This window comes from Amblyomma maculatum, chromosome 1 (genome assembly GCF_055883805.1).
Source record: "Amblyomma maculatum isolate TAMU_Amacu chromosome 1, ASM5588380v1, whole genome shotgun sequence".
NCBI lineage: Eukaryota > Metazoa > Arthropoda > Arachnida > Ixodida > Ixodidae > Amblyomma > Amblyomma maculatum.
In genome coordinates this window covers 50,467,517-50,494,317 of record NC_139344.1, presented here as the reverse complement: position 1 = coordinate 50,494,317, position 26,801 = coordinate 50,467,517, and the positions used below count along the sequence as shown (strand labels likewise).

General features: G+C 45.7%; 1 protein-coding gene across 1 annotated transcript in view; it reads right to left on the bottom strand.

Moving 5' to 3' along the window:
• Positions 1-9,197: 9,197 nt before the first annotated feature.
• LOC146202350 (uncharacterized) overlaps positions 9,198-26,801 on the bottom strand; it is a 28,243-nt gene continuing 10,639 nt past the window's right edge. The window contains exons 3-5 of the mRNA XM_084588123.1: positions 22,824-23,042; positions 21,642-21,881; positions 9,198-9,421 (exon numbers count right to left, since the gene is read on the bottom strand). Of these exons, the coding sequence (XP_084444249.1) occupies positions 9,269-9,421; positions 21,642-21,881; positions 22,824-23,042 (612 nt within the window). The 3' untranslated portion in view covers positions 9,198-9,268. The remainder of the gene's footprint in view (positions 9,422-21,641; positions 21,882-22,823; positions 23,043-26,801) is intronic.

Here is a 26,801-nt window from a genome sequence, read left to right as displayed (position 1 = left end):
CCTTCGCGACTTTCACACTGCAAGACAGCATATCAGCTAAATCCATACCTAAAACTCTGAAAGCACCGGTTAGGCCTAACTTTTGTGGTGCAGTGGAGGAAGACGAAGACGCTGTTCCAAGCGGTTGCGTTTCTAGATGTTCTCCACTCAAAGGCTTCAATCGGCCTCTGGCCGAGGTGCTGCTCAGGCTAATGCCAGCAGTAATAAGTACCGGATTGTTTTGCCCCGTCTCCCAATTGGTAAGCTGGTCGCTGACTACGTTTTCTTGCATACGGAATTGCCGGACGCCCGTAGCGGGCGCAAGACTTCAGAGACCCCCTTTGGAATGTTGTGGACCTCAAGGAAATTAGTTCAATTGACCCATTTCAATTGTCCCATGTATGGATGATCCCATGCAAATGGGCACAATCGAAAGAGAAATTGGTGGCTTGCGGTGATCTCGTTGTTAAAGGGACAGAACACCGGAATTTAGGTCTCGATTTTTTTCGCCGCTGTGAAAAGATTGATGTCTAAAATGTTCGATTCTATAACGGTTTCGTTAGAAACGCTGTAGAAAATTTTTTCCGAGAATTTTTCGATCAATGCGTGCGCCCGTTTTTATGTACTCCGATGCTGGAATCCATGAGCAGCGACCGCGATGACGACTGGTGGTCGACAAAAAAGACGTACCGAAAACAAAAATAAATTGCAGTCGCCAGGCATTAATTCGACATTTTTTGCCTAGAGTAACGTCCTTTTCAGTTTCACACTCAATGCTGTTACGACACAATAACGCACACCCTCGTCGACGAATGTTTTAGTGGGCACTGTCATTGCTTCATTCACGAAATTGAAAACACTGTGGCGCCATCAAGTGGAAAAAACTGAAAGCATACCTCTCGCGGTGCGAAAGCAGGGGTGATTTTTATTTAAGGACGCACTGGAGAGAGCGCAAAATATAACAGTATATGGCAAGCACTCTTAGAATTAAAAAGAACAATGTGCAGCTACGAAGATCAACGATATTTTGCTAACATGTAGTCACGTGGGGGGCTACACTGAAAGTACTGGGTTTCTCCGCTAGATAGCGCCTCGGTTGTTTTTATGTGATTTTCAATGGCAAATTAAAATTGTAAAGCCTCTTTTCTTTGATATTGTAGTGCTCGATCTGTATTATATGAGGCAAGATCTCTTCATCTCCACCGTAATCTCATGACATATTTTGGCCAGTGTTCTGTCCCTTTAAGGACCGCCGTTGTGTCGTCGTGGACCCAGAACCAAAAGTGGTGAAATTGAAGCTTCTGTGGCTTCCCGAACGCTTGGAAGACGCCTACGGGAAGGTGACATCGATTTCGATGGAAAACTGGAAAGTGGCGGAAATGGAAGATTTGAGAACGCTGAACCTCCCGGTTCAGCGTTCAGGAGTTGTTGTGTCTCTCGCTGAAGGAGTCGGCGTTGGCGACGTCCCACATATATTGACTACTTGTGGTATACAGAGCCTTGTTTTAATACCAGGTAAGCCACCGCTATGCCTCCGATGCAACCGTGTTGGCCACATTTGTAGGCACTGCCGTACGCCGCGTTGTGACGACTGCCGACGCTTCGGTCACACCGCAGAAGAGTGCGTCGTTACCTATGCGGACAAGTTGCGGCATCGTGGGCAGTCACCGGACGACTCTATAAGAACATGTTATGGACGCCACATAAGTTCTTGACGCGGCTGGTGTCCTTTCAGCTGCTGCTGTGGACACGGCTTCTACAGCTAATACAACGGTTGTTCCTCAAGGTGACTCCAAGGAATGTGAGGCGCTGCCTCGATATGAGACGCCGAATCCGGTACATGATAGGGAGCCGGCTACCTGTTCTAATCCTGCCAAAGATGCCGCACCGGTTACTCCAGCCACTGAGGTCAATGCCGAGGAAGAGCTTGCAGGTCAGGCCACTCCAGCTGCAACTGAGGCCGTCCCTCCTGTTGAAGAACATCTTGATAAGCGCCGGGCACAATGCGCATCTGACTCGAGTGAAGATGGTGATCTGGTAAGCGTGAAGCATCGCCGCCGACGGCGTACGTCGAAACACAAGGGGAAGTGCCAACGTTCGCGTTCCCGCAGTCGTGGTGAAGGTCCGGAGGCGACGTCGCCGGCTCCGGAGAGACAAATGCAAGCCTAGTTAGCACTTGTGTGGTCACCATGGCGACCCCTGAGGAGCTAGTGTTTGCAACTCTGAATGTGAGAGGCATTAGGTCTCATCAGAAGCAGGTGCAACTTCGTCGACTTTTCAGCAGCAGGCGGCTTGATTTTGTCGCCGTCCAGGAAACGAAGATTGAGAGTGAGCAGGATACAGAGAGGGCACTAGGACCCTTTTTGTCTGATTACAATGTTATTGTGACGAATGCTATTGGTTTTTCGGCGGGTTGCTTCTTGTTTCTGCGAAAGGCTCTCGCTTATTCTGCGTTATCTTACTATACTAACTCTGAAGGGCGGCTAATAAGCTGTGATTTTTTGCTCCACAGGAAGCAATGGAGACTTGTCAATATTTATGCGTTCAATAGTGCAGCTGAGAGTGTTGATATGTTTGAAGCCATGGCTAACCTCCTAGATTGTGATAAGAATGTTGTGCTAATGGGAGACTTTATTTGTGTATGTTACCTGAGTGATCGTGCTGGGCCTAGTGTACACAGAGACAGAAGTGGTGAATTATTGTCGCGTGTTATAGATGACTCAGGACTCATTGATACAGGGGCCTCCATGTCATGCAATTACACTATTCACGCATATCCAGGGGAGGTCCCACGCGCGCTTAAACAGGATTTATGTTTCTTCCACGCTGATTTGCCGTGATTTGTTGTTTGAAACTGTACCGGTTTCCTTTCAGATCATTGTATGGTGGTTGCTTGGCTCGGGATAACTTACTGTTCAAAATTTAGGCCGAAATGGGAGCTTTGGAAGCTAACTTCTTCACTTGTAAATGATCAGGAGTTTGCCTTTCGGATACGCTCCCAGCTACAAGTGTGTTTGACAGGTGCCATGCCAATATTTGCTGCATGGGAGCTGTTTAAACCGGAGGTGCGGGCATTAGCTATTGAAATAGGGTCTGTTAGGTCATTTTACAGGAAATATCAAGAGAGGACAATGCATCAGCGTTTGTATAACCGTTATGAATTAGAATATGAGGCACCTGGACTATATTTAGACGAAATTGCTGGGGTAAAGTGTGACCTACAAAAATAGGACGCTGAAAGATACAGGGGTGCCAGAGTTCGATCTCGTACAAATCGTGCTTTGCACTCTGAAACCCCTACGCGACAAACTCTTGATGAGCACCGTTATGCTACTGCCAAATTGATACCGAGAATGATGTCCAATGGCACCCTAGTAACGGAAACGTGTGACATCATCTCTGTGTTTGTGAGCTATTACACGACACTGTTCAGTGACGCTTCTGCTACTACTAATTCGGATTTACTAGTTAACTTCAAAGTTCTTATAACGCCTTTATCAGATGATGACTGTGCTCTTATTATTGGTCCTTTCACGTTGGAAGAATAGAACACGCAATTGACCAATTACCCCTCTCTAAAACACCTGGCCCTGATGGCATATCATGCGAGTTTTACAAAACTTTTAAACCTTTTGCTGAGCCCTGTCTTGCTGCAGATTTTAGCTTTACGTTTTGATGTGGGGGTCCTTCCTCAGTCCTTTACTAGGAATCACACATTCTTAATTCCAAAGAGTATATATATACGGATAAAGAAAAATTGCTCTAAGTGGATGGCTCCAGGCCAATCACGTTGGCAAATGTGGACTACAAAAATTTTGCGAAAGTACCATCAAATCGTTTACAGTATGCCATGACGATTCTCATGGGCCCTCATCAGACGGGTGGCTTGAGGGGACGCTCCATACAAAATAACATACATATAGCACGTACAATTCTCTACTCTTGCTCTGGTTCTTATGAGCAGCTTGCTCTACTCAAGATTGACCTTGCGAAGGCATTTGATCGTGTCCGGCATCCGTTTCTATTTTCTCCTTTCGAAAGTGCAAATGTTGGATCAACTGTACTGAAAGGGGTGCAACTTTGTTACAACTATTCCACTCGCTTGATTGTTAATGGTCACCTCTCAAAGCCTGTGCTAATTCGATCATTATTGAAGCAAGGCTGTCCTATGTCACCGCTACTCTTTGCCCTCTACCTAGAGCCACTTTGTTTGAGTGTACTGCAAAACCACAATATCCGTGGTTATGTTGCCTTCAGTAATGAAGTCAAAGTGCTTGCGTACGCCGACGATTTGGCGTTTTTCTGCACAGATAAACCCAGCATTGACAAAATTATTGTATCTGGCGCTCAAATGAATAAGACTGAAAGTTCGGGTCTGTGGTTCGGTTCATGGGTAGCAATGCCGGCTCATTATGCTGGAATTGAATGGTCTCGTGTCCCCCCTAAATACCTTGGAGTTCCCCTTCATGCATTCAAGTTTAGTGGGCGTTACTGGAAAGAGCGGGTCACGGCACTCCAAAGCTATGCTCAGACTTTTGTTCCGCACCGCCTATCAATTTTTGGCCGAGCAAAGGCATGTAACATGTTTCTGGCTACAAAACTTCATTATGTTTTACAGGTACTCCATTGCGCGAGGAATTACATCCAAAGCTTTCACCGAACGTTTGCGACGTTCATATGGTCGTCCAGTTTTGAGCCTATGCGGCGCGATAACTTATTCAGGCCCGTTTCTGCTGGCGGACTAGGTTTGACACATCTCTATGTCAGACAGTTAGTTGCTCGTTTCTTCTTATTCCGTAATAGCTCCCATCCAATTACTAGAGCATCCCTGCAAACTAACCTTGTAAACCTTCATCCAAACTTAGTGGTCTCTCCGAATTTTACTGATCGGCCCTCATTATTTGGTTTTATGAAAGAAGTTTACGATTCAGTGCGCTTTCTGGCAGTTCGCTTCTCTTATGAGAACTTTTCTGTTTCACGGAAAAATTTATACCAAGAATTGATATCTATGTTGTTCCCGTCTCCCTTATATCGTTCACTATATTCTAATTGTATGAGGCATGATGTGTTAAAAAGGGTGCGCAAAATGCCAATCTCGCCTTCTACTAAAACGTTTTTCTTTAAATTTCATGCCGAGGTTTTGCCTGTTAAAGTGTGGCTTCAGAAAAAAAAAAATATTTTCGTTTGTTCAGTTAGCTGTCGGTTATGTGATACACCTGAAACCATCGAACACTGTTTTATTGCCTGCAAGGATGCAATATTATTTTATGACGTTCTGCAGAGAACATTGAAGAAAGACTATTTTGAATTCCCACAGTGTGCGTTACTTGATAACCACAGAACATGACCACGAACCCTTTGACATGATTTTCCTCCTTGGACTCCACAGCCTGTGGAAAACGCGTATGTTGGATAGGAATGCTGAGCCTCTCGTCTCCCCCGCTACTTTTTTCGGCCAGATGGTGCACCACCTTAGAGACACTTACAAAGATAGTGACTATCTAATAGGGACTATCAACCGAATTGGCTGCCATTGTTGATGTGTTTTCTTTCCTTGCCACCGTTTTAGTGAAGTTGTGCTAAGTCGTATTCTATAGTTGTGTGGTTTTCTGTTGCATATTTCAATTGGACTTTTCGCCTACAGTCTGATTACTCTGTATATAATGTATAAAACTCTACGCTGAACTAAAAAGCATGTAATAAATACCATGCTGAAAGAAATAAAAGCTTTTGTGGTGCAGTGGTTAGCGTAGCTAGCTATCGTACAGGAGGTCGTAAGTTCTATCCCACAGGTAGAGTTCTTCTTTTTTCTTTCTTTTATGCTTTTAATATGCTGTCTCTTATTCGCCGTGGACAGCATTTATTTTTCGAACACTGCCGTTTTGATCCGGCAACCACAGCCGTAAAATACTGGGCAGTATTCAGTCTCGGCCCATAATCACGACTGGTGAATTAAGCGCTTGCTTTGGTACGGTTAAATTTATGAAATGGGATTAAAAATAAAGCGTCCCTTCATTTTATGAGAACAAACCAATACAATAAAACCGGGAGTAGGTGTGGAAAGGAGAATCTCGCATGGCAGAAGGAATAGTATAATGGCACGAGAAGAAACTGGGAATGGGAGGGCCTATTCGGTGGGGAGGTTTCGCACGTTGTCTGGCTACTGTGACATAGGAGTTGGGCGACCGTCGGCCGACAGCCGTCTTGCGAGCAACGCGGCGCCAACACCGACTGTCGGCCGACTGTTTCCGTCGGCGCAGTGTGACATAGACGCAGACATCAGGAAGACGCTCTGTTGGCAGACTAAATCGGCGCCGTGTCGTGCTAGTGTGACAGGCCCTTTAGTGTTGTGTCGGGTCTGCGTTGTTGGTGAATAAAGAGACCAAGAATGCGGATCTCCTTGGCCTCTCTAATTGGACCAGAAGGAAGTGTTGTGTGAACTGATGTGTCGTCCCGAGGGGAGGGACGGATTTAGACAAATTCTGATTTGGTGGGGGTACATTGCAGACCACAGTACGCAGCGTAAGTGTCCATCACCTCCGCTGCCTGTTGTAGGCATGTTTCCATGTGTCCAAGATTACCTTCGGTTGCCCAGATAGAGATATCATTCGCATATATGGCATATCGGATGTCAGGCATAGAGCTTAATTTTGCGGGAAGGTTTTTCATTGCAAGGTTGAAGAGGAGAGGAGACAACACTGCGCCTTGTGGTGCACCCCGGGATCAGATGGTATAGGGTCCATGTTCCGTGTCTTGAATTCGAATGTAGGCATGTCGACCCGTGAGAAATTGCCATATGTATCGATACGTATTCTGACCACAGTTGGCATCTTGGAGATGATTTAGTATCACTTCATGTTTGACGTTATCAAAGGCTCCTTTCAAATCTAAGGCCAGGACTACCTTGTTATTGTGAGGGAGTTCTTTAGGCTCTAATATGTCATGATGAATTTGTAGAAGGATATCTTGTGCGGATTTCTGTGGTCGGAAACCAAACCAACCAAACATAGTGTCCGCAAAAGTGTGATGTGTTTCGAGATAAGTGGACAACCTGTCTCGCCCCATAGTCTCCATCAATCTGCCGACACAAGATATGAGGGAGATAGGGCGCAGGTTTTCCACATCAATTGGCTTGCCTGCCTTAGGAATAAATGCTGTCTTCCAATCCTGGGGGAGAGGAATCTCTCCCAGCCAGATTTGGTTGTTAAATTCAAGGAGGGTATGGTATGCTACATCCGAAAGATTCACGAGAAGTTTGACGGTAACCTTGTCCCGGCCCGGTGCAGTATCGCGCTTCATTTTGGCTAGGGCCTCCTTCAAATCCTGGAGCTGGAACGGAGTATCCAGCTCCAGATTCGTTTGGCATGCGTATGAGCATTGGGAAAGACGAGGGTGTACTGTGATACAAATATATCTGTCACACAATGTTCGGGCCAACTGTGTTGTAGTACCGAGAAAGTTATGAATGACACGGTGGAGATGCCGCGTCGTTTCTGTGCGTGTTTGAGAGGGGTCTATAAGTGCATGAAACAAACGCCACGTATTACGACCAGAGGTCTGGCGCGCAGCAGTGTTACATCGATCCACCCAGTTAGTGTCGGCTAACTGAGCGGCATAGTCGACAGCCTTTTGGGTGAGTTTAACGATGCGGTGTCTGAGTTTCTTGTTGTGTTTGGTTTTTCCATCCTTTGGTAAGACTGCGGCGGGCGTCCCAAAGATGAAGAAGGTGGTTGTGTACTTCTGGGGTGGAGTCGGTGAGTTGGATGCGTTGTTCGTTAGTGCGGAGAGTTGTCATTAGAGAGGTCACCCACTCGTGATATCCCGAGCGGACAATGTCGACAGAGGGAAGTGTCGTGCGATGAAAGCGTCCCTAACACACTTCTCTGTATCTGCCTCGAACATTGCCTATGCCTCTCTAGTCTCCCTCTCAATCCTCTCGCCAGCATGCCAGATTATGCTGGTTCCAGCAAAGTCCGGATGACACCCGTACTGAGCGCAATGCGTAGCCATGTTTCCTGGGGGCGAAATCAGCCTGCAATTTCTCGAGTGTTGACTAATTATTTTGTTATTGCATCTTCCGGATTGTCCAATATGATGTTTGCCACAAGATACTGGGATTGGTAAATTATGTGAGTGTCGCATTCTATGTACCCTTTCCCTTCTGTTAGCTGACGTGCGGAAGGGAAGTAGCTGGCTAGCGTTTCCGAAAACTTGCTTACAGTCGCCTTTGTGAGCTCGATGTGAAGCAGCTTGAGACAGTATGGCACAGCTCACTTCCTCGAACGCGACCTTATCAGCGGACTGTGTGTTCTTTGACCGGGCGTTAATTCTGGGTTGCCAGGTTTTCAGAGTTAGGCATTTAATGCTATACATATTGGAAAGGCTGTGGCATTCTATTCTTTCGATGTTCAAATTTGACCCGACCAACGCATAGAACCCGAAAGAAATACTGCAATGGGGAAGGCCACAAAAAAAAAAAAGAAAAACCAACACCTAAACCACTACGCGAAACCCCACAGAACCAACCACTAGGCGAAACAAGCAAAGAGCGTCAGGCGTGTGTCCGGTCTTGTCGAACAGCGCACTGACCGGCGAGTACTTGTTGCGCCATGGCTGAGCACATAGGCCTTCCCATCACAACCGCGCCAGTCAGAGTGATGAGCTAAACTGCTTTAAATGAAGCGTAGTTTGCAAGAAGAAAACATTCTCATTGAAGGAAGCTGCTGGGGTGTCGCGAACTGGCTCACCCATGACGCGAGCATCGGTGCGTCATAGCACGAACACGCCGCCTAAGTAGACTGCCGTGCCCTTCTGCATCTGCTTTGGTCTGTACTGGCGGCACGCGCGCGACACAAAGGTACGTTTATATACTACATGGCACGACCAATGTACTGGCGCCGTCCATTTTGAGGGGCCGTACCTATTGTCATCAGTTATGCGTCATTTCCTGGGGCCAGATTTCGCCGAATGTCCGCATTTACAAAATCCTTTCTCCATGTCTGGCAGCACTTTAAGTTCGCCCATTCGGGCGCATGGAGCCAACACCGACGGAGCACGCTACTGTCGCCACCACGTTTAATTTCTTTAAAATTATGCATATGCTAATTATGCATATGCTAATTATGCATAATTATACTTCATTATGCATATGCGACTTCTACAGCCACACACAACACGAGGCAAGTAACTAACACCAACCCAGCAATAAAGGCCGCAAATATCAGAATAAAGCTCTTTATTTGTCAAGATTTGCGCTAAAGGAAAGTAAACGTTAAAATGAGGTAGCAGTTTACACCTTCTCAGCCTTGGCGTGACCAGGGGCTTCCTTTTTCTTAGTGGCCATAGCCACACGGCGTAGCGACCTGCGTAAGAACCCTGTCGGGCGCTCCTTGTCAAAAGTAGCCGGGGGCGGAGATTCACCCGCAGTCGAGGAACCTGCAGCCTGCAGGAAGAAAGGGAAATGTGCCGTGAGCCTCACGTCTTCTTTGTGCCGAAATGAGCAACTTGTCCTCTGCTCGCACACTGCCACTGCTGCAACGTGTAGGGCTACAATTTATCTTCAGATAACGTGGAGCGCCTGCGTGCGCTACTGGACCGTACAATCTGCTCATTGCGTAAGACGTTGCAAATGCTTGAAACATCGTGAGCGAATGCAGGAGCACATGTTACGAGACAGTTCTCGATATAAATTGACCACCTTCTGTAAATGCAGCCTAAGGCTGCTTCATTCTCCATTAGAATGAATTAAAATGACGTGGCCGAATAAAAGGGAAACAGAAGAGACATGAAGATAATACATGTTTTGATCGGAAGAACGTGACGAGTAAGCAAGCAATATTTACCTTGAATATGCGAACAAATCAAGCTTGATACAGTTTCCCTGAAAGCGTTCCACTACAACGTGGTTTGGTTTGGTTTGTAGAGTTTGAAGTCCCAAAGCGACTCGGGCTGAGAGTCGCCGTAGAGAAGGACTAGAAATTTCGACCACTTGAGATTTAACGTGCACTGACATCGTACAGCACACGAACGCCACACCGTTTTGCCTGCATCTAAAGGCAGCCGTCGGCGGTCGGGATCGAACCGGGGTACTTGGGCACAGTAGTCAGGCATCTTAACCACTGCACCTCCGCGGCGGGGCACTGAAACATAGAATACTTCCTTCCCCAAAGAGCTCTCAGCGTCGCTTGCGTAAGAGGACTGAGACAACGACCTAAAATCCTAAAATACACTGGCGTTCTTGGGACTTCAAAATAACCAGCGAAAAGTGGCACGTTAACCATATTTACTAAAGGAAATGGAAAAGCGGTGTTCCTGGTCGCAGGCTTTGAAACAAAACTACGTATTCTTGAAACAAAGCCCCTTCGGATGCCGTGTCCCTGCATGGGAACATTAACTTTGTGTGGCCTGCAGGGCAAAAAGGCGATGAAAAACAGCGTTTTGAATGTTTCCAAATGCACGCCCTGAGACCCTTTATTGGATAACTAACACCATCTTACGCGAAGTAAAATAAATTCTGCCTGAAAAGCGCGGCAAAAAAGGACACGGCTGCGTTCTACAGAGCTAGTAGTAATTCCTTCTTGTTTTTATCATTTTGGCCTGTAACAAATCTTCGCTGACCAAAATATTCGTACTTATTTATCGGAGGAAAGGCCCGTGACTGAAATAATGGCTATCGTACTTGTTACAAGCGTATTCAGCCTTACACTTCCAAATGTTAGCGTCCCTGTTCGGAGACAGGGCGCCTCAAAGCCGCCTATGTCGGCACACCCCTTTTCTGAGTGTTCGGCGTCACTTGCTTACTTTGTGCTCTCTGCTGTGCAAAAAGGCATTCAAAGCATAGTTTATAATGTTTGAAACCACGCCGAACTCGCCAAATCCACGAACTCGACTTTATGTCACAGTGCCCTCTTAGGTGAAGAACCAGAAAGTGGCCGGTTGGGGGGGGGGGGGGGGGGGGTGATTTCACACTGTCTATTGTTTGCGCTGTGCAACACCTGGATAGAGTGCCTGTGAGGCGCAAGTGCCGAGAAGCATGCACAGAGAAGCAGTTTGGACATGATGGCCTTCCTAACTGACGTTGCGAACAGCCTAATCACGTGCAGCATAGCACATTACGACTGAAGCATAGCACATGCAGCATAGCACATGCACATGCAGCATAGCACATGCAGCATGCAGCATAGCACATGTACGACTGAAGCTCGCAAGTGTTGTGAAATTTTGTACGACTGCTGGTCAATGCTTCTTTTATTGCTTATGTCGGGTGACGTTGAACAGAATCCCGGGCCAAAAGTAACTGAGAAGTTGGAAGAAATTCTTGAGAACCAAGCTGCGTTCGCGCGTAAGATGGATGACATCAAAAGTGAAATTGCTGCAGTAAGCGCAAAAACCGACAACTTACAGGGCCTTCTTGATGCATTTGACGCGATGAATAACAGGATTTTTAAGTTAGAAGAAATAGTCCAACAGCAGGCTGTAAAGCTTATCGATTATGAGAACCGAAGCCGACGTAACAATTTACTAGTATTTGGCGTCGCTGAAACTGAGACAGACGCTGAAACGGAAACAGAATCAAAACTGAAGGAACTTGTTGTAGAGAATATATTTCGGAAAACTATGGGCGTGCAGGTTGACACAGTGGAGCGAATTCATCGCCTTGGTAAAGCCCAACCACAGAAATGTAGGCCAATTATTCTTAAATTCTACGATTCCAGAGAAAAGGAAAGTCTCCTGAAGAAAGGCACAAAGCTGAAAGGGACTTCTTGGCGTATTGGCCCTGACTATGCCAAAGAAACTGTAGAAGTACGCCGAAAACTATGGAACAGTGCGTCCGCAGACAGGGCTAAGAAGGCAAAGGTCTTCCTTATCCATGATAAACTTCGCGTAAACAACCAAACCTATATCTGGGATCACAGCCGAAACGAACGCTGTCTGCTGTCTACAGACCGCGGAGATAAGGCTGATAATTTCAAACAGCACCAGTCAGATGAGCCAGGCAGCCCAGATAACCTTGATTCCTCAATCAAGAGTGCGACGTCGGACACGTCATCACAGATATAGCTACGCCTTTTAAGTCTGAATGCGCGTAGCATTGTAAATAAGACTACAGAGTTAGAATACTTGCTGCTTTCACAAAGTCCGCATGTTGTAATAATAACAGAAACCTGGTTGAATAACAATATTTCTTCTGACTGCATTGTTCCTCCGGACTATATAATGTTTAGAAAAGACCGGGACACACGTGGTGGGGGCGTTTGTATCATAGTAAAAAACTCTTTATCTGCAGTAGGGATGGATTGTAATGTTGCTGAAACAGTTTGGTGCAAGATAAAGTTTTACAACGTTGCTTACATTATTGGAGCTGTGTACCGCGCGCCCTCTGCTTCACCCTAGTTCTTTGATGAAGTAAACACTTTTTTATGTGCGAATGTGAAAAAGAACACGAGACTAATAATGACTGGCGATTTTAACCTCCCACACATAAATTGGCAACGCCTATGTTCTGTTGGTCCTGATTCGTCTAACGGAGAGAAACTATTAGAAATTATGTTCGCGTATAACCTAAAACAAATTGTGCATGAGGATACAAGAATAACACCCGATTCGCAGTCATTGTTGGACTTGGTGTTCCTGTCAAATAATATAAAAGAACACACCGTTAATGTTGAAGATGGTGTCTCTGACCACAAGATGATTATTGTTTCCTTACCGCTTAGAATCAGTGAGTGTTCAAAGCCTTATATCCCTGTGCGCGTTAAGGATTATGAGCGTGCGGACGACACCTCCATTCTTGACTACCTGGAATCTGCCTTTGATGATTTTGAAATTGACTATGATTCCAAAACAGCAGAAGAGTTGTGGCAGCAATTTAAGAAAATTATACAACACTGCGTTGACAGGTATATCCCAACTCGTGTTAAAAAGACGAAGCTCCGAAGCCCCTGGATCACCAGGGACATAATTCATATGAAACGTAAAATAAAAAGACTACGTAAAAAGAAAAATAAACGTATTCGTGTTTTGCGACTTCGTGCTGAGCTGAAGCAGGCGCTGAAAGAAGCTAAAAAAAAAGTTTTTCGATGAAACGCTTAGCCGCTTCCTCAAAACGTCACCGCAAAAGTTCTGGCGATACTTTAGTGATAGGAAGGAGAGAATACAGGAGATTAAACACGAAAATCAGGTACTGATAAAAAAGGAGCATATAGCAGATCAGTTTAATCATTTTTTCCAGTCCGTATTCACCGCAACCAAAAATGACATAGACCTTAGTTCAGAACGCTTGTTGCCTAGCCGAATGAATGACGTCATAATTTCGCAGGAGGGCGTATTTCAGCAGCTCCTCAATTTGGATGTTAAAAAGGCCAATGGACCAGACAACATACCAACCCAGTTTCTCCGAAGATATGCCGAGTGGGCCTCACGATACCTTAAACTTATTTTTCAAAAATCCTTGCACACCCATTGTGTACCACAAGATTGGCGCAATGCACTAGTAATTCCGGTGTTTAAAGGAGGCAACCGAACTCTTGTAAATAACTACCGCCCAATATCTCTTACATCGATTTCTTGTAAACTTATGGAACATATTATAGCGAAGCATATCTTTCATTACCTAGAAACAAGCTGTTTACTTTACCCTCACCAACACGGATTCCGAGCAGGCCTTTCCACCACTACACAACTTGTAGAGACAATTCACGATTTGGCAATGACGATGGATGCGAAGCAGCAAATTGATATAATCGCTGTAGATTTTGCCAAAGCTTTTGATAAGGTGCCACACAATAAATTAGTTTTTAAACTGGAAAGAGTTGGAATTAATATGAATATTGTAAAATGGATTAAAGCGTACTTAGGAAATCGGAACCAGGTGGTCAAAATGGATGGTCATGTGTCCGCCTCACTACCAGTTCTTTCAGGAGTTCCACAGGGCTCTGTTCTGGGACCGTTGTTATTTTTGGTGTATATTAATGATATCTCTGCTGTCATGGAACCGAATGTACGACTGAAGCTATTCGCAGATGACTGTTTAATTTATTCCACAGTTAGAAACACGGAAGACCAGCTTAGAATTAACAACTCTTTACAGGCATTAAGCGAATGGTGCAAAAAATGGAACATGGAAATAAATTATTCCAAATCAACGTACATGCACATTACAACGAAGAAATCTGTTCTTTCGTTCCCATATTTCATTGGTGACAAGTGTTTGGTAAACGTAACTCAGTTTAAGTATCTAGGAATGACAATAACACAAAATTTAAATTGGGGCACACATATAGAAGAGGTGTGCTCTAAAGCACACCAGAGGTTATGTTTTTTGAGAAAAAAATTGGAGAATGCTACACGAGATGTAAGACTAATTGCATATAAAACTTTTGTGAGACCAATCCTTGAGTATGCGTCAGTAGTATGGAGTCCTAAACAGAATTATTTAAAGAAACAATTAGAAAGAGTTCAGAGGTACGCAGTACGCTTTATTTGTTGCCGATATCGAAGGACAGCCTCAGTTACAGATATGCTTTCTTCCTGTAACCTGGATTCATTAGAAATACGTAGAGAAAAAAATCGCCTAAAGCTACTATTCCAGATGCTCCAAGGACAGGTAAACATTCAAAAGGAAACATATATACAAGCGCCAGGCAAACGGAGTTCTAGAACAAATCATAGTCGGATAATTCAGCCGTACTACGCCCATAGTGAAGCTTTCAGAAATTCCTTCTTCCCCCATGTAATTGAAATGTGGAATGACTTGCCAATGAGTGTTGTAGAACAGAATGATCTGCATGAATTTGAGCGATCTCTGGATGACCATCTGCTTGAAAGTGCTATTTGATGCTTGAACGAATGTACTGTCTTCTGCTGATGTATTTAGTGATTGTGAATGATTCTATTTTCTACGAAGTTTTCATACCCTCTCTGTAAGGACCCTCGCTTGAGGGTTAACAGTATTGTTAAATAAATAAATAAATAAATAAATTAAAAATAGCGCGGTCGGCCAAGCCGTACCCAGAGTACCCAGAGCCTGTTGCGATAAGGCTAGACCGCATACTTACAGCTACCATTAGGTACGACGGCTACAACCACTGGCCGGAGCATTTCAACACACTGAACTCGCAGCGCTGCCACTGTGAAGGATAAAAGACTAAGTGTCGGATTCGCTGTCAAAGTGTCACATCATTTTAAGGCGAAAGCCTTTAATGGCTCATCCTTGTCGTCAGCAAAAGTGTGCTTTTGCGGCGGCTTCGATTGAATCAATACTTAAAAAAAATAAATTAATAGACCTTGTCTCCCACCGCAGAATCAAACCATCCTTTGGATCCTCAGCCCAGCGCTTTACCACTGCGCCACGCCCCGAATCTTTTTCTTCTTTATTTCTTGGCTTTGGCACACGACATAACACAAAAGGAAACTTCGATCAAAACATGAAAAACGTCACACAGGGCAATTTACATGAATGAATGTCATGATCAGCCAGTGCTAGACTGGCCTCGTCGCATCAAAACTCCCGCAGCGACAACAAGCCATTCGGGAGGTTCTGCAGCCAGTTTTTGAATGGCAATGATTTGATTTGGTTTAGTTTGTGGGGTTTAACGTCCCAAAGCTACTGTGGCCATGAGACGTCGTGGTGGAGGACTCTGGAAATATCGACCACCTGGGGTTCTTTAATGCGCACTGACATCGCACAGCAGACGGACGCCACCCGTTTCGCCTCCATCGAAACGCAGCCGCCGAGGCCGGGATTCGTTCCCGCTACCTTGGGCACAGTAGTCGAGCGCCGTAACCACTGCGCCACCCCGGCGGGGTTTTGAATCGCAATATACCACTCCATAATCTCTCGAAAATAAATTCCAGCAGGTCTGGCATCCCTGTCACGGTGATCCTGCCATTCTGGACCACCATATACAGTGGAGGCCCATAAGTATAATTACGTCAAATGTAACCCTATCGTCATTCTCTATGCTTAAATACCGAATGCCGTGCCAGTCTAGTGGAAAATCCTTTATGGTCCGTTGTAATAAGTTCCAAAAATATACCCCTTCCCAACAATGTAAAAAAATAAACATTATCTATACTTTCCGAATGCTTACAGATTAAACAATTGTTTGTTTGTTTGTTTGTTTGTTTGTTTGTTTGTTTGTTTGTTTGTTTGTTTGTTTGTTTGTTTGTTTGTTTGTTTTACCGTGGGGGGCGCCACGCCCCAGATCGTGAAACGCTCTTCAAAATTCCCCTTGTATACAGTTAGAATGATAGCGAGATTCCGCGAGTGACGGATACTGCGCCTTTCCTTTCATGTAGACGAATTATAGAACGCCGGTGAACTTTATTGCGTTTCCTGAAATGCTGGTCGTGTTCGACAAGGGGCGCGCGATGTACCGTCGCGACGAAGCTGAGCCCACCGGGCGTCCGATCCAGGCGTCCGTGCGCCCTTTCATTTGCCGCTTCCTCGAGCGCCGCACTAAATAGCACACAGAAGCAGACCCAGATGTCTAGGCGGCGTTAGTACAGCAAGCATCAGTGGCGTTCGAAATTGATTTACAGGATAGAAAAGGCGCAGTATCTGTCCCAATTCTCCGCGTACACATGTACCACGTCGTAAAGGAAGGGAGGAATGGGAAGCAGTAATCACCCTCTACACAAAGCATCATTCACCGCCACATTCGCAACAAATGCGTAGCAGAATAGGGCACTCAGGCTTTCGCCTTTCACCTCTTTAGTAGCCAAAGTGTCTCGAAATATTTGTGCATGCCTTTTTTTTACCTTTTTTATAATAAGTATACCTTGAAGTTATGTATTCATTAATAAACCAAGCAATAAACTATTCAAAGCGAAGTTGCGTAGGGAAGCATACTCGGACCGCTTTTATTTCTCATTTCTATTAATGATATGACACATTGTACACAGGGCGAAAGTTTTCACTCGTATGCTGATGACAACTATTGTTATCCGGGACCATAGAAACCGACACTGAAGAACGAGCAAACAGCGAGTAAATTGGCTTGGGTATTTATGTCAAAGCAAACTGTTTGAATATTAACACGAGCAAAACAAAAGCTGTGTGTTACTCACCGAAAGGGAAGCAATTATCTGGTAACAAACATACAACAACATACAAGAACCGAACAAATTGAACCTGTAGATTCTGTCACAGTACTCGGAGTGGTATTTTCGAGGCTGGTTTGGTTTGGTTTATGGGGTTTAACGTCTCAAAGCGACTCATGCTATGAGAGACGCCGTAGTGGAGGGGTCCGGAAATTTCGACCACCGCGGGGTTCTTTAACGTGCGCTGACATCACATAGCACACGGACACTTCGCTTTTCGCCTCCATCGAAAAGCGGCCACCGTGGCTGGGATTTGAGCCCGCATCTTTGGGCACAGTAGTCGAGTGCCGTAACCACTGCACCACCCCGGCGGGCGGTATTTTCAAGGCACCTGACTTGGAATGCACATATTGTTGCGAATCATTCGAATCGGTTCTTTTTAGACAGCCGCTGGCATGCGGCCTTATCACCGAGTATAGCGCTAATCAATTCTGCGTGTTGATTCATGGCTGTGGTCCCGAGATTATGCTTTATCATTTTCTCTGTCGCGCAAGATGCGTCGAGCTGTATCTCGAATATTCCAGCCACACTCGTGCGTTTCTACATTGTTCCAGGTTATGTTATATTCACAGTTTGTGGCTTTATCTAGACGTTTCTTCGTCCCCCTAGATTGAGCGTTGACGGGCGCGACAGACATTCTCACTTCGACGACCTTAAAGCACGTTGTTTGCTATCGCCGCCGCAGACTTCAGTTATTTTGCGGGCGCAAGTCAGTCCAATAAGGAGTTTCTTTAGTTCTTTGCGCACGGATAGGTGTAAAGCCAAAATTGACGGGGGCACTTTTTGGCTTTATAGTGTGGTGGTTGTTGAGTCTTTTGCGCGATCTTTGCTGAACTGCGGATGATTGTTTATCGATTCTTCAGGGCCTGTTAAATGATTTGACAAAGTCTGATATTAGAAGCATATAACGTGTATTCATTTATGCGACCCTTTCTGCGGACGGACGGACGCACGGATGCATACTCATGAGCACAAATGCTTATGACTTGCCGCTCCTTTGCGCGCGTTTTCATCGCCACGTCACATTCTCACACAATCCGGAAGAGCCTGAAGCAGATTCGACGCGCACGATATATCTAGGTTTCCTTTCCACCGCTCTCTATCCACGACTCATCGCAGCGCCGCTTTCTCCCATGACCAACGTTGTTGCTAGGATGCGCCGTCACCTCAGCGGCGTCGGTATTCATGGCAAACGCTTAAGCATGAAGCCAGACAAGGGGAACTAACGTTTCTCACGTGCTCGGCGGGAAGGAGTTCGATTTTCGCTGGACATTTTTCTTCTTTTTTTTTTAAGGTTAAATGGTGCGGCATTCGAGGAAGCGACAAATTAAAGGCGCAGCACGGACGCCTGGATAGGACTTCCGGCGAGGTCAGCTTCATATATGCGAGAATCGCCTGAGGATCGTTATCGAACATGACTAGACGTGACGTCATGACCGGACGCGACATCATGGTACCACTTCCGATAATTATACGTGCCCGGATGCAACTTCATGACGACGTCACCAAGTTACAATGACGTTACAACCTCGCGGTATTCCGCGTAATCTTGTGAAGAAGAGTGACTTCTCACGAACTAACAGCCCTGCGAGTCCTGAGCCATTAAAGGCTTTCGCAATAAAATGCGCACGTAGATACGGATCGGCACATGGTACCGGCGCTAAAGCAACGCCAGTACGCTGTTCTTCAAGCAGCAACAAGAGGCACTGCTCAGACTGGGCTCAGAAAGTTTTGGGCTCGGGCTCACAGCGGCGCTTGCAGACAGCTCCTTCTGGTATAATCATACCAGCCTAACTGCACTCATTCAAAAAAGTCTCCGATATCCCACCAGTCAACCATATCTCTATCAGAATCGCAGAGCATGTGCACTTGTACTTGTTCCTATGCATAAACCTCGTTCATTCGAGGGTTATGCATAGGAACGAGGGTTATGCATAGGAAACACCTTACACAAATGACTTAAACGCGCGGCGAACCTGAAATAAAGACTAGTGCCTCAAAATACAGTGCCATAGGCACAAGTTTAGCAGACTATGAAAGCGCCCTCCATAATATCGCGCTCTTTCGGTATCGGACTAGCTCACATCATAGCAGCATTCTGCTAACACCAGACCACGAAGCTGCGCGCATGACCATAGAAAGAAATAGGTGACCGCCATTGCATTTCTCACTGACTGTCGGTGCCAACATTATTGGCCTCGAGATCGAGCATAGTCGCCGCCTTGCGGCTCAGCGGCGAAACCTACTCAGTGTGGATGCGTTTTCGCGTCGCCTGCCAGCCCGCAGTGATTTACGCGCGCGCATGCGGCGTGTACAGGAGTGTGTTTGTTTCGCAGTTCCTTTGAGCTTTTGCTCACCTATATGCATCTTGCAAAATGAATATGAACAGTCTATTACCCCACGCTTCATTAAAAAAATATATATATACTTGCCCGTATCGAGCATGTCATGCTTGGATAAGGACATCATCCATCGCGGTCTTCGGCGCTTGAGGTCCTTCGACATGCAATGTCTCAAACGAAGTGGTGCTGTCGTTACCGCCGTGTCAAAGTAAAACAGGTCGTTGCCGTCAATAAAAGTTAATGCAAACGCTCAGAAATCGCATATTCCCGTTTCTGTTTGGAATACCGCAGCTACTAAAACATGCCACCGCAGACTGCTTCATATAGCAGAATGCAGTTTGAACAGACCACTCTATGCCTGCTATGCCGTCTGTATGCACGATAGAGTTGTGTGAGTACTTTTTTCTTTTTTGCTTTTAAACCTCTGTCGCGGTGTCTCAATGGTAAGGGCGCTCGACTGCTGATTTCGAGAACAGGGGATTCAATCACAACTGTTTCTAAAGGCGTTCCTCTGCTGTGGGATTTGACTGCACAATAAACAATCCGACGTGGTAAATGTGGTGTTAATAATGAAAAAAAAAACGACGCCAAAACCAGCCTCTGCAATCATCCGTCATAGCCGATACCGCTTTCATGCGTTAAACCCGGGCCAATATGCATTTCTTTTCTTTTGTTGTTGAAGGCTTCTGTGCATCCGTAAAAGTTTTAGTGAGCACATTTTGCTTTAGAGAAATGCTCGAATGTTTGGGAAACATATTCCCTGCACCTAATTGTTACCCTAAATGTTACATAATACACCTAGATCAATGTACTTTACTGGTAGCCTATTATAATCATTATAATCCCTTTTCTTCCAAGTGCTGTCTTCCGACAAAACTCGTGATTTCTGACAAGGGGAGTAAAACAGCGTCATGCGGGCTCAAATATCAGTGTTTAGTTCGGGGATAAATACATCTTTATAGTCGCATGATAAGATGACCTCCATTTCTTTCGGAATAGTTTTATATCCGGCATCTGTTTTGGAAGCAACCCTAATAATTTACTTCGCATAAGATTTAGGCACTGCTAAATAATTAGTGATAAAGAAATTTTCAGCTTGCAAAATTGCTTCCCAGAACATGACAGTGCTCATGCGCAGTTTATAACGATGTCTTCGCAGCGAGGAATTCGTAACTTGCACTTTAACGTTACTGAAAATTATAAGCTGATCATTGTAAATTCTGTCAAGTGTGTAAAAGTTCTCTCACACGGTGAAATTTATTCACATTGCAAAACAAAATAATTACACTACTAATTTACCGTTATATATTAGCATCACACACATCAGAAATCCCTTATACTTTCCTCGGTTTCAGGAAATCATTTACAGTTAGTGGCGCATGCATTAATACACTAGCACACTATATGACAGTAGCCGCAAAAAGCATCTCGGCAAATTCAATTCACTCAGCGCTGTACACGTGAACAATCAGCTTTCCCGTGCGGCGAGGTTTCATGTATGGTGTCGGCGAGATCTCATTTTTGGGGAATACTTGTGCGTGGTTGTCTGGGCCAAAGTTGATGTGCGCTCAGTCTAAAGCAACTCGCCATGCAGTGCGCTGCCAATACTACATTTAGCCTACTTAATCCTCGAGTTAAGTACGATATAATGAACCAGGCTTTCTCGATTCAATCTAAATTTCTCGATGACACTAAATTCGCCGGTCTCACTCGCATGAGACACAAGCAAACTATTTAAAAGTCGATAAAAAAAAATAAAGCTGTCATTAGGCAGGCCAAAGCATTATGCGCGTGAGCGCGGTACAGCGCAAGAAACGTGCAAAGTAAATCTAGAAGACTGGTGGTTGTGTGCTTTGTTTTCCTAAAATCCGCTCTTCTGCTGCATTGGCGAAATCCTTGCATTTTGTTTCTGCAATGTTGCAGAAATACTGCAGAAAACACGTTTTCATCGCCAACAAACCCGCCGTAAACTCGGAAGCAGACCTACGCAGCGTGCGTTTCTGCGAGCGCCGCCGGCTGCCGATCCACACTACTGCAGTGACGGTGGCGCCACCTCTAGGTCGATCTCGCGGCGACCTGCATACAAAGCCCGGCCCTATTGAATGAGGTTTTGTAACCGTAGTGAAAATTTTAGATTGCATACTCGGTGAATTCTTTAGAGTGGTCCCGTGGAGGTACATACTCTCCCGTAATATACGTATTATGGCATGTGCTCACCAGGCAGGGGCTGGACGACATGGCGACGCCGGTGAAGAACGCGTCGAATTCTTCAAGGCTATCGCTAGAAGCGACCTGCTTGGGCCTGTTGTGGAACACCTTCTGCAACATGCGCTGCCAGCCATGCTTCTTTTTGTCAGACGCCTGCTTCAAGTCTGCGATGTTGTGCCGGCGTGGCGATCCCAAGTCCCACACTTCAGATTGGGTGAGGCATTCACCTGGCTGCAGCTCGCGCAAAGCCTGCAAGGATTCCCGGCAGGAATTACAACGTATGACAAAAGCATATAGAATCCGGAACGTCCCAGAATCGGCTGCAGGGTATCCAGCCGTTTCGCACAGGATCTATTACGGGCATGTGATAACGCCTCGCGAGGCGAGCCGAAAATAAGTACAGTAGCGTGGTTTTTTGGGCTGTAGCGTTCGTGGTGTTCGTCTCTCGCTCTTGTGTCCTCGTCTTTTGCTGCGCTATAGTGTATTGGTATCCGAAAATATGCCGTGCACCAGCAATGATGAACGAGATTTGATTAAAGAGCAAATTTTAAAAGTTTGCGTCAAACGGTAAATTTTAATTTCTAATAAGCATTAACAGCCTGGATAGTCTGGACTGACCCCGTTCAACAGAAGTAAACCAAGAAATACGAAGAGTGAAGGTACATGTGACCAGTTTCAGTTACGGTTCAATCTGGTAAAAAATTGCATGCAAAAAGGCCAGAATGTGACGTGTATCATTAACCACGGCGTAATATGAACTTCGATAGGACAGAATGCAAGTTTTTCCAGTGTAACAACCTACCGATGTTGATAAGAACCCACCGAAATGGCATGCATCAGTTCCAATTTTATTTCGTTCAAGTCTCAGTTTACACGGGGATATGGTGGCTACGGGGACTAACAAAGGCAAGATTGAAATAATCGTGTCAGGTATTCCTCTGTTATGCTGTGTCATTTGTGGCATGCTTTTACTTATTGTCGTGCATACACATTTCGCTGCAATGGCTAAAACAAGCAAGGGATCTTGACTTTCAGGACGTGAGCGCGCTCAAAAAATTACACCGCTCATCGGAAGCCGGTGCCATGTTTCTTACGCGAGTCTTTCTTCTCGATATGGAAACGTAATGAGCAATGCGTGCAACTGTTTCGGTTTGTGCAACATGCGGACAAGAACACGCATGGTATACCTACCCTACCGGTGATTCCTCCTGAACTTGGGGGTCTCTGCAGCGGGGGACGCAGATTTTTGCTCGAGTACAACAGCGAGGGCGGGGTCTGCGTGCCACTGCCGCTGAGCACCAAATCGCTGGGGAGAGAGCTCAGGGAAAGGGACCTGGTCCGAACAGCGTAGCGGGCCTCGACCTCGTCCCAGTTGATGGAGTCTTTAGTGACCCATTCACTCTGCTCGGTCTTCGCAGCACCAGTGAGAAAAGAAAAAAAAAAAAAAAAGGCTAAGAGCGTACACCAGCCAATTCCAAAGAACACATTTCAGCAGAGGTGCGCTGTGACGTGCAAACGTTAGCACTCGGACAACGAACAGTTTTCACCGGCAGTAAAGTGCACGGATAGGACCGTTCCTCAGAACCATCTGCAATTCGCAAAGTATTGCGTGCTGAAATTTGTGCGCTGCGCGGTTCTCCCGTATTTCAAAGCGCGAAAACCTATCCTTGTTTCGCAGAGACTCATATTGGGCCGGTAATATTTAGCAGAATGCGCATGTTGACTTTGCAACAGTTTAGAAATGACACTCTGCCCACTTGAATCGCTACGCTCCGGAGACCACTGCACCCATAGCAAGGCGTGCAGTGCTTTTTTTTTTTTTTTTTATCAACCAATAGTTATGTGAATTGTATGCATTTTGGAGTACTCTGGTCAACGTAGTTGAAATACCCAAGCCCGTCGCTTAAATTTTTGCAGGGGAAAGAATAGGTAAAAATTAAACACACTGTCAGGATTATACAAAGTGGAAACAGTTTTAATGGCGCACAGTTACTAGAAAGCGTCCGATTTCGTTACGAACACGGCTTCGAGTTTTACGAATGTTTTTTTTTTTTTTTTTTTAGAAATCGCTTACCTAAGACATCACTAAATAAATACGGTGCGCCCTAGCCCAACTAACGGAGTTGTTGAGTCGCCTATCCTAGAGCGCAGTATTTTTTCTCCAAATTTTGCCAAAGTTAATCCGTAAAACGTAATAAGTTAAATACTTATTGGCTTGAGGAAGTTCAGCGCAAAAGTTGTAGATGGTTAAAAAAAGGCTAGCTGCTTTGTTTACACAATGCTGCGATTTACGTAACTTTACTGACCTCGAAAAAAGCGGTCACGTGACTATCTGCTAGCTTCAGTTACTCGCACAGTGCGCACAGAAAGTGTGATGGCTAACTGCCTGTGCAGACCTTGGGATCCAGGTTGCGCGGTGAGCCGGGAGCCACCGACCTCTCCACAATTTTGCCTGTTTCGCCTTTTACCGGATGCGAAGAAGGGTAGTTGTACGACACGCTGGAATGCGGGGTAGACGCAGAGGGGAACGAGAGAGGCGCTAGAGGAGGTCGACCCAGCCTCGTCTCCCGAGGGACGACTGCCTGAAAATACGAAGACTGCTCGCTAGTCCTGCCATTGAGCTCGCCGTGTAAACCGTCATCATCAGCGCTGCCTGCAGCTATGGTCATCTCCCACCTCAAGCATCGGATCCCCGCAGTGGCGTCCAGACGCAGCCTCAAGACCGTCGGCTGAGCGGGTGAATCCAACTGATTAAATCTGTTACTGGCCTTATTTCGTGTGCGATTCCTGCTCTCCACCCCGAAAAGAGCCGTATAAGCGAGACATCAAAATAGTGGCAGAGGTATTTTCAGGTCTGGCATTGCTCTTAAACAGATCCCTTTTCCACGGAGAGTAGGAAGGATACACGGAATCCAGCCGACTGGCTAGACTGGCTTTAAAATGGACGCAAAAGCTGAAGATCAGGTCATGGGGAATGGCTAGAGTGTACCAGCGTCTAGCCATTTGATCCCTATGTTTTATGGTACCAAGCCTGTTCGCGAATTTCTGAATACTGTAGAGCAAGTTGTCAGCATCGCTTCTTGTGCTGATAGTCATGTACTGTGTATCTAAGTGTAAGATGACAGGCGTTGCCAAAGAGTGTGTGGCATGATGTAGCGGCCAGGGAGGCGACAACATTTTCCAAGTTGAAAGAGGTTATGATCGCGAGGTTTGAAACGGAGCCGTTGAGATTGCGCATGCAGCGGTTTATGGGTGCCCGACAGGTGCCTAGCGAAAACGTCCGATCCTTCGCAACGCGAGTACAGGTCTTAGAATGCTGTAGGATCAAATGAGATCGCAATTTTTGAATGAGCTGAGGGACAGTGAGCAGTGGTTTGTCATGTCACGTGATCCATCGAAGTTTGACGGTGCGGTTGCCTGCGCTATCAATGAGGAAGCGAACGAACTCCTCAGCATCGGCATGTCTGGGATACGAGTCGTCGATCATCTCGCCAAGAGATAGAGCAAATGAAACAACGATTAGAGAAGATTGAGAGATTGCTCATTGCACCACAGTCATCGAGTGCTTCATATGGGTGTTATTCACGTAGGGCAAGCTTCGTGTGCGGCCGAACTTTTCACTCAGCTCGTAACTGCGCTGAGCGTGCACACTCCAAGAAACAGTCCGTTCCAAAAACCGAGAAGGTCGTCTTTTTGACTGCGGGTTGGAAGGAGTTAAAGAAGACCAACGGGGGGTTTCAGTGAATATAGATACGCTGCAGACGGGAAGATAGAGTACCGAACAAGGGAACAGCGATCTTTGGAGATACTCTTATAGTAGTACGATATTCGGAGGAAACTAGTCCGGTAGTATAGTGCCGCATAAACGGAGGTAAAGCTGAAATGTTAGCTGACACGGGCTCACATTTCGCTCATTTCTGAACGGGTCTTCAAGAGGTTGCAAGAGGATGTACTGACAAAACTACTTGCGCGGTAAACTCGCATGGGCACTTTGTGGGAATCACTGGGAGTAAGATCGACATCCGCGGCTGTTTCTCTTTGCAAATTTCCTTAAGAAACAATTTTTTTTTCATGATTGTTTTGCCATTGCGGATCTGCGTGCAATCCCAGTAGACGGAATAATCAGACAGGACATCAAGGACATCATAACGGACCAGAGAAATAATATTTTAACAACTGAAAAGGTCTTGGATGTAGAAGAGTGCTAAATTCCTATTAAAACTGGCGAGCTGAAACCATAAGGGAGGTCCCTGGAGTAATAGCTGTCGTCGATGGTGCACCCAACGCATATTCGTGAGGTTGACGTGCCCTTGCACTTTACTGTCCTTGTCGCAAATTGTTTGCTGGGCAAAGCTGGCGAAACCCGCACGTTAAGCCAGGTTGGCATCGTCGAAGTTGATGTTTTGGCATATGGATTGATAGGGTCCGCGACTCTAGTGAATCCAGACGAAAGCTGCCGCGTTCCCGTCCGTCTTGAAAACTTCACTATAGAGGAAATAACTACCCCGAAATAAGAACATAGCTATTTATCTGCGCTCTGTGGAAGAACCAAAAGACGAAAAAGTGCTTGCGGTCACAGATCATTGCCAGGCATAGACAGATGATGAGACCACGTTTCTTTGATGTGTCTCAGATACCTGAGGAGGACTTGGCCCAACTGAGGAAGGTAATCAAGGCATACAGTGAAATTTTTCTCGAGGCAACTTTCACCTCGGGCCAGAGGTGGGCATTTGACCTCAAAAACTTCGACCTCACCTCAAACTCAAAAAATATTTGGCGACCTCACTCAACCTCAACCTCATAAATTGAGGTTGAGGTCCCTCAAGCGACCTCACCTCACTTTTCAGGTGACCGTTGGCGACCTCACTCAACCTCACCTCAAACTCAAAACGTGAGGTTGAGGTCGGGCGCTCGACCTCAAAAAAAAAAAAAAGAATCAACTTAAACCGTAACTTAACGCAAATATACAATTCTCGGTAATCCTAGCATATATAGGCAAGCCTGAATTTTGTCGTATGAAGGCAGCATTTTACTCTTATTTTATAAAACAATTAATATCCCGGATAAAAGAAAAACTCCGGAGACTCCATGTCCAATATCCTGCACTAAAGTAGCAATCCTCTCCCTCTCTTCGCCTACCATTTTTTGGTCCGTTTTATTCTAAGGCCT